Source organism: Lissotriton helveticus, chromosome 4_1, assembly GCF_964261635.1.
Source record: "Lissotriton helveticus chromosome 4_1, aLisHel1.1, whole genome shotgun sequence".
NCBI classification, from domain to species: Eukaryota; Metazoa; Chordata; class Amphibia; order Caudata; family Salamandridae; genus Lissotriton; species Lissotriton helveticus.
Genome location: NC_136063.1, coordinates 725,330,783 through 725,345,467, shown reverse-complemented (window position 1 = coordinate 725,345,467; position 14,685 = coordinate 725,330,783). Strand labels below are relative to the sequence as shown.

At 48.8% G+C, this 14,685-nt stretch overlaps 1 protein-coding gene across 1 annotated transcript in view; it reads left to right on the top strand.

The window, feature by feature from the left end:
* Positions 1 to 2,011: 2,011 nt before the first annotated feature.
* LOC144828840 (transthyretin-like) overlaps positions 2,012 to 14,685 on the top strand; it is a 191,207-nt gene continuing 178,533 nt past the window's right edge. Inside the window, exon 1 of the mRNA XM_078687375.1 lies at positions 2,012 to 2,110. Within this exon, the coding sequence (XP_078543501.1) occupies positions 2,027 to 2,110 (84 nt within the window). The 5' untranslated portion in view covers positions 2,012 to 2,026. The remainder of the gene's footprint in view (positions 2,111 to 14,685) is intronic.

Genomic DNA, 14,685 nt, shown 5'->3' with positions numbered 1-14,685 from the left:
ATCCAAACCTCGATCTGGTCGACTGAACCTTTATTGCCTGTCTGTAAGGAAAGAAAGTGCACCTATTTCCAAGTTAGTTCACCCAAGAAAGGACTCTACTCTCAAAGATCACGGACAACTTCTAGTTTTCCAAAGTTTATTGTAAAGATATAATGAGCTGCAAATACAAGCATCTCAGAATGAGATTCACGAGATACACAGGTCCAATTACATACATGTGCTCTCGGAAAGCCCTCAGTCGAGCAACAGAAATCACTAACACACGTTCTAAGAATAGTAAAGCTATCAGCATAGACGCATATCTCTCCTTCATTTAGGTTGGAGGAAAAAACACACAGGTTAGGCGTCCCTACCCTGTTCTAGATGGTATCCCTACTTAACCAAATCCCAACCTAACAAAGGTGTCAGCAGTGAATGACCCCCAAGGGAAGTCACTCACTCTAAGTCTCTTGGTGAAAACCTAAAGTTCTCCAGTCATGACCCCTCTCTGCCTACCCATCCACTCTCTTAGGGGTCCTCAGGTCTCTGCTCTAACTCCACCCAGGGGTGCTGTCCCTAATACAAAACAGTCAACAACATTTGAGACGCCCCTTGTGGAACGCCCCTCACGTGGTGCAACTTCAGGCTTTTTCCATGATGCTTTGTCTTGGGCCTCATGCGTTAGAGTTGACCTTGCTTCTCAGATTCTTCTCCGGCCCGCTGATACCCCTTAAACATTCCAAAACCCTCCTCCATGTCTGGGCCGTCTACTGAACAGACCTCTATTCATTCATTTATAATTGGATCCCCCCTTTCCTGTTGCAGACAGATATCTGTAGCCAAGAACCCAACTCTCATATACTTCTAAAAGAAAAAGGCTTGCAACATTTCTCAGCCCAGACATGTACGTGTAAATCAATGCTAAAACATTTCAGGCCTACAATATTTCTCATTATGATTATAGCATTCAACTTCTTCATTTAATTAAAGCATGTTAATACTCTTATTCTATTATTAAGTAAACATTTCTATAAATCATGGCCTATTTAATGCAATGACCAAAAACCTTAAAACAATCTGTGTCGTGAAAAGAACCACCTTCCCTTTCCCTCCAGCTCTGGCCCTGAGGCCTACCACGTTCTGCGTTTAACCGCATACCATCTTATGTTTTAGCAGCTTCACGACATGGATTCAAAAATAATCACGTCTAATAAAGTCATATAATGTCACACATTTCTGTATTAGTTCCACTTCTACTTAAATCTCTACATTAGCTATACATTCAGAATATAATTGCAGATACTATTAGCACTCATGGCATTCCTCCTCATGATTTGTGCTTACTACAGATAAGTGTGATGTACTCATACATTTAAATCAGTTTGCGCTCTCTCAGTGTCAATACACAAACGTTTTTGCCTTATTTTAACCCGATACAATGCCGCAATTGTTATTCGTGTTTAGCCAATAACGTCTGTAATGAAATGTATTGCAGCCACACAAACTCCTTGGTACAATTGTTCACTGTATGTCCGTTTAATGTAATTTTGTCCTTTCAATAATGATGTCCGCAATCAATTTAACATGATGCAAGCGTGTGAGGCATATTACACATTACACAATATACCTCCCAACCCCCGATGAAGTCTTTCTTCACTCTAATTTTTACCGTAGCCCCGACCGGCGTGCAACGCACGAAAGCGGGACGCTCTTTAACGTCCTCGCTACCTAGCAGCCTCCCTGCTGGATTCAAAGTGCGGACTGAAGATGCCGGTTTCCGAGGTGAGATACTGCCCAGCCCCGCGCTCACTGCCAATGACAGGTGCCCAGCCCCCCTTCTAACCTAGGACTTTCTTTTAGCAGTGGCAGTGACAACACTTTGGAGAAGAGGATACTACCCTTCTAACTGGGGTAAGTGCACGCCATCCCCTTGCACAAGTAATTAAATGGTCTCTGACACCACTGTATGCTAGGTTTTAATGGCAGCTCCTCTCACTACAGATGAGGACGCCGCCATCCCTGATTACCTACTCATGCGAGGTCCTTGATGATTCTTAGGAACCTCTGGAGTAAATTAGACAATGCCCCGCAATGTGTATTGACTACACCTTCTACCCTGACTCACGCACGGGTAAGTACCTGATTGTGCAAAGTCAGCACAGTCTTGTGAATTACATTTTATCCTGGGCACAACCCTGACACACTACTATTTATACCTAGGCACATGGTCAGCGACTAGCTGCCGCCTCCCCCCCAATCCGGCACCCAACACCCAGGAACGTGGACACGAGACGTGTTTTACTTTTTGGAAGGCGGGCGCTAGTCGCCCGGCCGTATTTATTAAAGTATGAAATTAAAAAAGGTTTTAATTGCATAATCAACAATGAATACAAAAATCAGCAGGACATTCAGTTATACAATTGTTATCAACAAGTTTGAGAGCCTGACCTTAACAAAACTCTAATACATGTTGTTCCTAGCTTAAACTAAACATCCTACACTTGATTTTTGTACATTTCTGGCCATATGGCAGGGTCACTACCGGTGTCAGGTCCTACAAGCTGCGCCTCCCCCCTAGAAGTGCGCATGCGCAGTGTTACCCCGGGAGTTGCCCGGTCTACGCCCTAAACTCCATTTACCCACTAAAGGAGGGCCCTTACTCTGCGCCGGTGGCGTCATGAGTCCACGCGCGCGGGGTGGCTACCAGCCTAAGGAAAGCGTGAACTACTCCTACCCGCGCTCCTTTGCATATTACCTTGCCCCTGGAGTACTGGGAGTGGCCCGCAGGCCCCTCCCCCCGGGCGGGAACCTCCATAGGATGATGCCCGCCCCCTCAGACCTCAAATATGTGCTCACCGATAATGACCTTACCGCATGCCCCATACCTAATAAATACGACGACCTATGGAAAAAATTCTAAAGGACAACTACACTGGCTAATAAATAACAGTATCCACGCATAGCTAAAAGGGAAAAAAGGCCTAACGACACATGGCATAAAATTACAATTCGGTTCACTCATGTTACTCAAAATCACAATATCAACGTATAGCTATAAAGGGAAAAAAGGCCTAAAGACACATATCTTCAAATACAGTTCACTTCACACATCACTTTTCTACAAAGGGGAAAAAATTCCTAAACAACAGATCACAAAATACACCAACAGCCTACTCTCTCCCGTGGTCCATACCTTTGAAACTTATCATTAAACCGGACATAACGCTGCTTAAACTTTGTACCAAGGGATGGTGGGTGGGAAACAAAGAAGCCCCGAACGCGGGGCACAACGTTCAGCGAGGGAGCGTCCAGGGACAAGGGGGTCTCCTGGGCGCTCCCTACCTCTTATTCCCGAGGGGCCGGGTGGCCCCTCCTATCGCCCGCCCCCCCCGACCCGGAACCACTCCATTGAATCCGGGTCAGGAGGGGCGCCGGCCAATCGGCGGTGGGCCGCGCCCCCAGGGCACGCCCCCACCGTCGAATGACACGAGGGGAAAGGGGGGGAGACGGTCGCCGCGCCGCCATGCGTGCGGGGGGGCCGAGGGCCCCCCCTTTTCACATGGTCAGCGACTAGCTGCCGCCTCCCCCCCAATCCGGCACCCAACACCCAGGAACGTGGACACGAGACGTGTTTTACTTTTTGGAAGGCGGGCGCTAGTCGCCCGGCCGTATTTATTAAAGTATGAAATTAAAAAAGGTTTTAATTGCATAATCAACAATGAATACAAAAATCAGCAGGACATTCAGTTATACAATTGTTATCAACAAGTTTGAGAGCCTGACCTTAACAAAACTCTAATACATGTTGTTCCTAGCTTAAACTAAACATCCTACACTTGATTTTTGTACATTTCTGTCCATATGGCAGGGTCACTACCGGTGTCAGGTCCTACAAGCTGCGCCTCCCCCCTAGAAGTGCGCATGCGCAGTGTTACCCCGGGAGTTGCCCGGTCTACGCCCTAAACTCCATTTACCCACTAAAGGAGGGCCCTTACTCTGCGCCGGTGGCGTCATGAGTCCACGCGCGCGGGGTGGCTACCAGCCTAAGGAAAGCGTGAACTACTCCTACCCGCGCTCCTTTGCATATTACCTTGCCCCTGGAGTACTGGGAGTGGCCCGCAGGCCCCTCCCCCCGGGCGGGAACCTCCATAGGATGATGCCCGCCCCCTCAGACCTCAAATATGTGCTCACCGATAATGACCTTACCGCCACAGGCCAGTATTGTTAACCGACGATCTGGCCTCCCCCTCTAGCCCCTGCCTAAGGACACACTCCTCCTTTCAAAGCCCTCTAGCCAAGCCCAGATATTGTCAGACCATGGAAATTACCCTCTTCTGTCAAGTGAACCCCATCCTTCAAGTAATACTTGTGACCCCAGATGCACCCATGAGGTATTGACTGTAACAAGGGGGTTCGAAACAACCTATCCAACCGTGTGTTGATCCTCTTTACCGAGTGATTCAACGCCCTGACCGAATGACCCCCCCGCCACTGAAGTCGAGGTATGAGTTGTGACCATACTAGTGTGCACCCGGGGCAGGTCCTAGCTATCCAACCCGCCGTTGAGATAATCTCCTCAATCAAGATGCGCCTGCCCAGTGTTGCCAAGTCGTTCTCCCCAAGGTGAAGTATCACCACTGACGGTGGAGACTGCTGGCGTGCTAACAGCCCTTGGAAGAATCCCCTAAACTCGTGAAGACACAACCCTCCTCTGCCAAAGAACGTGATGTTCAACCCTAGGTGTGCCGCCCTTTCCTTCTTGTCACCTGACAGGAAGACACATTCTGCTCGCTTCACATATGAATGACCGACAATCCAGACATTGTTCTTTGTTGTTTCCTGTTCGCCGCTCCGTGCCGATGAATATTGGCGGTGCCCGACGACAAATTCCTCCCCTGCGTAACAGGTCTGAGAAACTGTAAGAGAGCGGAAAGAGACCAAGCGTGAGTGACAAGTAATCATAGCATGTCAATCCGAACATAACGTTTATAGCAGTCTGAAGACCACCTCCCAATTGTCTTCACTCTTTCCACCGGGAGGCCCCCCGCCACCGCCTCAGTTGCTGCCCCAATCCTGAAGGAATGAGATCCAAAATCTCTAGGATCAAGACCCGCTTTTGTAACCCCTATTTCGAACACTCTCCTGAATTGATACCTGGTCAAGGGGCTCCCGTCGGCGTGACAGAGCAATGCCCTGCCCGCTGAACCTACCAATAGTCCAATGAGTGATTCTACGTGCCTCACCGGGCAGCACGGGTTGGCGGGGGCCCGTTGCAGAACTATGGTGTGACCCCTAGCTTCTTGGTCGGTCTTTGATTTCTGGATAGTCACCCACATGGTGTCACCCCTTATCGTCACCCCAGCCTTCTGCAAGCCGCCTAGTAGGTCAGACTTGGACCCTGTCACAAGTTCACTAATTCTCAGCGCCCCATAGAATGCCAGGGAGAATGCCGCCTTAAAAAGAAGCACTTCCCACTTCGAGTTACAAACAGTCTCCAGCGTGCCCAGTAAGGCTGTTAGCCGGGCCAACCCCATGGGCTTCCTCTTATCCTTCTGGTGTCCCTGAATACGGCGCCATCCCCTTAAAGCCTTACGTATCATAAAGGTATTAGTGGGATCCCGGAAGCCCCTAGCTTGCGCGAAGAATGATACTGCTGCCCTATGTCTGGTCGCCGCTGCCACCGAGCGCCCCTCCTTGTGCATCCATTCTAAATAGGCTGCAAACCCATCCTCCTTCGCCCAAAGCACTTCCCACTGTGGCCCCAAGAAAGAACAATAAGACAGAAACGCCCCTTCGTAAGCCGTCTTGGTCCTGGGGGCTAGGCTAGCGACCACGAGGTCCTGTAATCTGGGGCACCAATCTGCCAAAGTACTGCTGGGAAGTGTGCTGGCGAGGGGTCTGCTGTGGGAAGATGTTCCCTGAAAACCTGCATTTTGAAGCGAGAAAGGGAGTCAGCCGCATTGTTTAAAACACCAGGGACATGTTTGGCTCTAAAATTAGCATTCAGTTTAAGGCACCGCAGAACAATTTCTTTGATCAGACGAAGTATGAAAGGACACCGCGCCCCCTGCTGATTGATACATTCCACCACTGTCATGTTATCTGACCAAAACACCACTGATTGGTTACATAGGTGTTCGGGCCAAACCATCAGTGCCACCCATATTGGGAAGAGTTCAAGGAAGCCAATGTTGCTGATCAGACCCCATGTTTTCCATTCTTCTGGCCATTGTTGAGCGACCCACCTATTCCCTAGGATGGCACCAAAGCCCACACTACCGGCCGCATCAGTCCATAGTCCCAACTCCGCCGATGTCGTGAGCGGGCCGGGCCAGACCACCCTACCGTTAAAATCCTCCAGGAATGCCATCCAAATAAGCATATCCTGGCGAATTTCAGACGATAGGCGCGTGCGGTGGTGCTTTTCCCTCAGCCCCCTCATCGCGTGTGCGATGGAGCGAGAGAAGGGGCGAGCCATTGGGATGATTCTTAGTGCGAAATTCAATTGCCCTACCACCTCCTGTAATTGCTGCAAAGTGACCTTCTCCTTCCGGAGGCATAACTGTAGCGATGTCTTGAATTTGCACACCTTGTCCTTAGGTAGTCTAAAACATCTCTCCATTGAGTCAATCTCGATGCCAAGAAATTCTAAGCAGGTGGTCGGGCCCACCGTCTTCCCAGGCGCAAGCGGGACCCCAAAAGCCCGCATGAGCACGCAAAATTCCTGCAATGCCAGTGCGCACTCCTGAGATCCCGCTGTACCGAGGAAGAGGAAATCATCTAAGTAATGCATGACCCTTTGATGGCCCGTCACTTGTCTCATGGCCCATTCAAGAAAGGAACTAAACATCTCAAAGTAGGCGCAAGAAATAGAACAACCCATAGGCATGCATTTGTCCATGTAGAACCTATCCCTAAAGGTGAAACCTAAAAGATGCTGGTCCGCCGGGTGGACTGGGAGGAGGCGGAAGGCGGATTCTATGTCTGATTTCGCCATCAGCGCCCCGGGTCCTGTGGCCTGCAATAAGGTAACAGCCTGATCAAAAGAGGCGTACTTAACACTACAGATACCCTCGTCAATGGCATCATTCAGTGACGCCCCCTTTGGTGCTGACAGGTTATGAATCAATCTGAATTGCCCCTTCTCTTTCTTGGGGACAACTCCCAGTGGGGAACACACAAAATTGGGTACTGGCACTTCAGGAAAAGGGCCAGCTATCCTGCCTAATGAAAGCTCCTTGTCAATTTTGGCGGCCACAACAGCCGGATTGTGTTTGACTGATAATTGATTTCTACAGTGCGCACTGCCTGTGTATCCCCCGGCCGGGATCCTAAAACCTTTAGAAAAACCTTCCTGGAGTAGGGTGGCCGATTTGTGGTCAGGGTATCTGTTCAACCATGGAATCGTTGCCACAACATCCACTGGAGTGGGGGGGCGTAACCTGTCTGACTTATAGTGGCTTTCCCCTACCCCTCTGTCCTGTGTTACCTTGCTTGGACCTACAGGTAGTTTCTGGATGAGAGGGGTGCCCACAGGAGGAACATGCATGTCTAAACTTACACGCGGCCCTTGTGCAGGTGCGCCTATTAAAATCCCAGCACACCCCTTTTTTCTCTGGCCCACCTGCCCTAAATTTCCCAGGTACCTCACTCGTTTGGGGGGGCCGAAAGGGCTGCTGCGGTCTAGTGAACACCTTGACCGCACCGAACTGAGGGGGAGGTGCAGTGTCAGAGAACTGTTTGTGCCAAGCCATGGAATCTACCGAGTCCCATGGCAACGATCTATTGAATTCCAATGCCTTCCTAAAATTGACATCATAACCCTTCCATGCTTCCCCAGAATACTGTTGACTCCACCCCACAATCCTGCTCGAGTAGCAAGCCAATGCAGCCTGTAGATCTGGAGGACGCTCAGCTTTAATTGCAGTGAATACAGCCCATGCTTGCATCCAATTATTGAGATTTTCCTCAACCCTGAATCTAGTACACTGCGCCCTCCATTCACTTGGGAGCATCCACTCTTTTAGTGCTTTTGCCTGCTCCATTTCCCTATTATCCAACAATAAAGAATAAATGTACACGTATTTATCAGCCCAAATCATTTCTTTCACAGCTAATGACACATGCTGAGCTAGATTTTCGCTCCTGGAAGGTATCACACCGTCCCCCAAGAGCGGCAATGCCACTTCCTTACCAGGTGTGGGCACCGAGGGCGGCTGCCCCTTAACTCCGTCCGGCTGGGGAACACTTGTACCTGCAAGGGGAGAAGATATTGGCAATGCAACACTGTCGGTGACCGGTGCCGATCTGATTTTTTCTACAAACCTTGCCGCCTCTGCTGCATGGTCTGCAGAATTCGGGAAGGCTCCCCCTTTTTGGAGCCATGGCATCATGGCCGTTAACTGAGATACCAATTCGGGTGGCATCGAATCTACATTACCCCCCGGGACAACAGGTACCACTGGGGTTAAGCCCGGTGGTCCTGGCACAGGTGGCAGGGCGGGCGCCGGGTGAGGCCAGCCTGTCCCCGGGATTGTGGGCACCGGTGCGGGAGCAGACCCAGCGTCTACTGGTTGACCTGCCGGCACCACAGGGGCAATGGGTGTAGGCACATGCGGGGGTGGGACCACCGCGGGCGGTGCGGCGGGTAACGGATCCACTGGGCCTGGGGTGGGGACCGCCTCCTTGGGTCTTTTGGACCTAGGTTTCCCTTGCGGGGTGACAAATTCCCCTCTTGGCAATGGTGCCACCCTCTTGCGGATCGGTCTCCCGGACGGGCCCGGTGCATCACCCTCTCTGTCATCCAACTGAGCTTCCCGCTCCTTAATTTTTCCTAGCTGTTGCTTAATGTCGCTCATCTCCCGCATCATAGCCCGCATCATAGCCTCCATGTTGGACCCCCTTTTTCCACCCCTTGGACCTGGCATGACGCTTACCCCAAAAAACACCCGCTGCCTACTCTCTTAGTTCCCAACAGGTCAACTGTGTGTACCTTTCAGATGGAGGGTCACCAGGGGGCTTTCAGCACCATGCAACGGCGACCGCAACACTAGCGGCTTGTCCGCTTATGTAAGGGGTGAGTAAACCTAATGTAGACCCACCCGGCGGCCACCAGGAGCGATGAGTGCTAGCCCCCCGTACCCCTCTTACCGATCAGTCCCGTGTCCTCGCCGGCGATGATGATCTGCGCTCACGCCCCACACCACGTTGCGTGCTGAATGCCACCACGTCTTGTCTGCGAGTGACTTGTACCGGTAATGTTTGTAAAATAGCCTGGAATCGAGAAATATATTAACACCGTGTATAAAAGTAGGAGCAGATGAGGAGAAACCTAGTCTTAATACAGAGGAATATTTGACCCTCCCTGACAGATCGCACTGCAGATGTGCGCCAGTAAACCACCCTGTATGGGCACTATATACACGTAATTACACGGTTATTTAATCATAATCTTAAGTACAGATTAAGCAATTACTAGGTTAGATCAGGCAATGCAATACGCCTACCACAGTTACTGACTATGGGGACTATAAAGCATGAGCAGAATTTAGAACACAAAGATCGAACTTCTTGGAGGCTCGCACCCCCACTGTTAACCACCCACAAGGCTGCACTTATTTGTAATTTAAAAACACAAAGTTGTTAAATCCCCACATTGGCCAATAGCCCCACACTTAACCTAGTAGAGGTGGCCTTGAATAATTAAAAACTTCTGTCATGCAAAATCACCGGATTTTATTAGAAAACACAGAATTGCTTCCCCTCCACTCAGGTCTCCCTTCCAGGGCCTACCCTGCCTGACCCTGCTTCGCCTCTCTTCACAGTCCGTGCAATTTGACAACAATTATTCAGCCCGATTGCTCCTCTAGCATCAGCTGGCTGAAAGTGCCCGCACGAGGAGATAATTAGCGGATGCAGGGGGGGGGGGGCAGGTCTAGGGCACAGAAAACACGGGACAAATCACAACCCAACGTGGGGCACACCGAAGAAAACCCGCGCTAGCAAAGAGGGGGGGGGGCAGGTGCAGAGCACAGAAAACACGGGACAAATCACAACCCAACGTGGGGCACACCGAAGAAAACCGCGCTAGCAAAGGATGGCGGGAAATGCACGCTGGAATCCGCGCACCTTTGATGCACCACGCAAATGCGCCTTGTTACAACGCTCCCCCGAATTGCCCGATATTACTGTGACTGAGTCCGGACAATACTGGGACAGCTCCGTTCACCAACGATCGGCTGGCACCGCATCAAGCGTGGACCTGGTCGGCCGATGCGCAATCCCCCCGAGGAATACCTCTGAATCCGAGCAAGCTAATGCCCGATCCCCTGCCACACGATACTCCTCTGGCGATGTCCGCAGCTCTCTCCCCGCAGCACCGCTCCGAACCCAGACCGTCCTTTTCAGTACTGGAAACCGGCTCCCGCGTTTCACCACCTGGAAGAAAAAAGGAACACGGGATTATTAAAACAAAGAAGCCCCGAACGCGGGGCACAACGTTCAGCGAGGGAGTGTCCAGGGACAAGGGGGTCTCCTGGGCGCTCCCTACCTCTTATTCCCGAGGGGCCGGGTGGCCCCTCCTATCGCCCGCCCCCCCCGACCCGGAACCACTCCATTGAATCCGGGTCAGGAGGGGCGCCGGCCAATCGGCGGTGGGCCGCGCCCCCAGGGCACGCCCCCACCGTCGAATGACACGAGGGGAAAGGGGGGGAGACGGTCGCCGCGCCGCCATGCGTGCGGGGGGGCCGAGGGCCCCCCCTTTTCATTTGAGCCTGACACGACCCCGGTACCAAGGTTGCCCTCCCGTCCTGAAGAAGACCCGCAGGCTGAGGCCCCCACTTACCCCAGAGCATTAAGTCGGGTCGAAATGTCGACGCCCCTCAACACCATACTTGGACCACGAACTCCCCCATTGTGAAAACGTGCCACATAAGAATTTGTATTGTGTCACGCATGAGAAACAATGATGTTTGAATACTAAATGTGGCCAAGAGATATACAATTGACTGAGATCAGATGACCAGTCTATTTTAAAACACCAACCTTTGCTTCTTCTACTCACCCATTCATCTCTTGAGCACTACTTTCTTGCACGTTGTTAGGAGTAACCTCCTTTGTGTACCACATGTGTCTATAAGTGAATGAATGTATAATTTACTGTTGAAATATGGTGGAAATTAGAAAAACTCTTTGGTTTCCAAACATATTGGTCTTGGTTGTTGCACTACTAGCCTAATGTTTGCATTAAACACTGTGAGCAATTAATGTTGAAGCTCCAAAGAAGGACATCATGATAGTAGGTTTGTTTTAGTCTATCTAAAATTAAGGTCTAGGACCACTGTGTTTCATAACGAATTGTACGCAGGACCACTTTGGGTCACCCCATTTTTGATAATGGTCCTTGTGCTGCAAGCACAACACAAAGACTTGATCAATCTGGACCTTAATCTCGCCATGCCTGAAAAATGAATGTGACGTTGTGTAATGTAACTGGTACATAAGTAAAGCACTCCAATTCTTTCGGGTCAAGCTTGCTCTAAACAAAATTGCAAAAACAAACAAACACGTGGTGCATTCATTCTATTCTGCAGAGTTATTACATTTTTACAAATCAATGGGGTAGCATCCATATTCTCAGCTTCCTTAGTGGAACATTTCCAAGAGTCATTAAGCAAATAGTTGACCCGAGATATCACTACGGATAGCAAGGTGAAAGGGCGAGATTTTGATCGATACCTTATATCTATTGATCTAAACCTCGATCTGGTCGACTGAACCTTTGTTGCCTGTCTGTGAGGAAAGAAAGTGCACCTATTTCCAAGCTAGTTCACCCAATAAAGGACTCTGCTCCCAAAGATCACAAACAACTTCTAGCTTTCAAAAGTTTATTGTAAAGATATGATAAGCTGCAAATACAGACATCTCAGAATGAGATTCACGAGATACACAGGTCCAATTACATACATGTGCTCTCGGAAAGCCCTCAGACGAGCAACGGAAATCACTAACACAAGTTCTAAGAATAATAAAGCTATCAGCATAGACGCATATCTCTCCTTCATTTAGGTTGGAGGAAAACGCAAAGGTTAGGCTGTCCCTACCCTGCTCTAGATGGTATCCCTACTTAACCAAGCCCCAACCTAACAAAGGTGTCAGCAGTGAATGACCCCCAAGGGAAGTCACTCACTCTTAGTCTCTTGGTGAAAACCTATAGTCCTCCAGTCATGACCCCTCTCTGCCTACCCATCCGCTCTCTAAAGGGTCCTCAGGTATCTGCTCTAACTCCACCCAGGGGTGCTGTCCCTAATACAAAACAGTCAACAACATTTGAGACGCCCCTTGCGAGACGCCTCTCACGTGGTGTAGCTTCTGGCTTTTTCCATGATGCTTTGTATTGGGCCTCATACGTTAGAGTTGACCTTGCTTCTCAGACTCTTCTCCGGCCCGCTGATACCCCTCAAACATTCCAGAACCCTCCTCCATGTCTAGGCCGTCCACTGAACAGACCTCTATTCATTCATTTATAATTGGATCCCCCCTCTTCCTTTGCAGACAGATATCTGCAGCCAAGAACCCAACTCTCATAGACTTCCAAAAGAAAGGTTTGCAACATTTCTCAGCCCAGACATGTACGTATAAATCAATGTTAAAACATTTCAGGCCTACAATATTTCTCATCAGGATTATAGCATTCAACTTCTTCATTAATTAAAGCATGTTAATATTCTTATTCTATTATTCAGTATACATTTCTATAAATCATGGCCCATTTAATGCAATGACCAAAACATTAATACAATCTGTGTCGTGAAAAGAAACACCTTCCCTTTTAGCTCTGCAGCTCTGGCCCTGAGGCCTACCACATTCTGCGTTTAACCGCATACCATCTTATGTTTTAACAGCTACACGACATGGATTCAGAAATAATCACATCTACTAAAATCATATAATGTCACACATTTCTGTATTAGTTCCACTTCTACTTAAATCTCTACATTAGCTATACATTCAGAATATAATTGCAGATACTATTAGCACTCATGGCATTTCTCCTCATGATTTATGCTTACTACAGGTAAGTGTGATGTACTCATACATTTAGGTCAGTTTGCGCTCTCTCAGTTCCCCCCTTTGATGACCTCTCGGGGTCATCACTAACATTTAGACTGCAGTTATTGCTGGCATTCTCTGCGCTTCCAGAGCCCTCAGACTCCTGTACTGATTATCTTGTATGGCAGCCAATCTCTGCAGCTGTTCTCTTTGGGCCCTTTCTGACCTTCTTGCTCTGTACCATTTGAATACCCTCACCAATCCCCACAATATAATCCCACAGATCAATATTATGATGATAGGCTTTAGGATATACCAAACAAAGCTTTTGCCTAAGGTGGAAAACCACCCTCCAACTGTACTCATTCCGTGGCCCACCTTTTCCCAGACATTTTCTCTACTCAAGTCTTCGATCTCCTTGTGAATATTAGTTATGTTCTTAATAACCTTCTCAAGGGGCTTCGAATTGTCTGGAATGTAAGTGCAGCATTCCTGGACCTTCAAAGCCTTACAGACTCCGCCCTCTTTTGCTAGTAGGACATCTAATGCAAGACGGTTTTGAAGAACCATAGCCCTTATCGATTGCATCTCTCCTTCTACCAGCATTAAGGACTGAGCAGTGCTGGCAGACAACCTGTCGACAACTGTTGCCAGTCGTCTAATTTTAACATCATTAAGGATTACTCCCAAAAGAGGGAACATAGCTCCAAAGACATCTCCAACCATTTCTGCATCGCCTACATCTCTCCTTCCCCTCGAAGATGTCTTGCCCTCAATGATCACTAAGTCTTGTGCATGATATATTTTGGGGAAGACAATTGCTAGGTAACATGATCCATACCAGTTATCAGGTAGTCTCACGTAAGCATTTCTTCCACATACAAAATACACATTTGGAATCACTTGCATTCCCTTCAGGAAATCCTTAGTATAGTACTCTAGATTGAAAGCATGTTCACAGTCAACTTCACCCACGTATACATTTTCATAATACGTTTTGGCTCGGTGAAGACATAGCTTTCCTCTCTGCGTCTTATCTAAAGCTATTGGACCACTACTACCCTTTCTCTTGTGTGCCTTCTCTTCCTCGGTCCAATCTGTTTTCCATTGTCCTGATTTTTTCAAAATCTTTTGTCTCCTGTAACGATCATCCACCTGCCCTATGAACTTCTTCTCGACTTCTGACACCTTGCATGTCAGGTTATTTCTACGGGCATGTGAAGTATCTAAGGTAATCCAAGGAATGAAGAACTTGGCCAATCTGTCTTCACTCTTCCAGTAGTCCCATTTGTTCATCTGCTTATAATTTGGGACTTCTGGCAACACTGAATCATAATTGGAGAAATAGTATTCAAAACTATCTCTCTCATAAAATATACTAAGCAATAAGCTACATGTAATGCCATAAGTCAGCGGGAGGTGATGGTATCTAATACCCTCATCTACAGACGCCGGCAACTGCATGCAGACGTAGCAATCCTTAACCTCCATGGCATCCACGTATTCATATAAGAGTTTAGCATAAGCATTTGACCTAAAGTCTCCTTGGGACTCATCTACGTGTAATCTGCGGGCTTCTGCAGCTAATAACGCTTTCTCTTGAGTGTTTTCCCTTTTCTCACCAGCAACAGTAGGTGTAAGCGTTTCTACAGAATT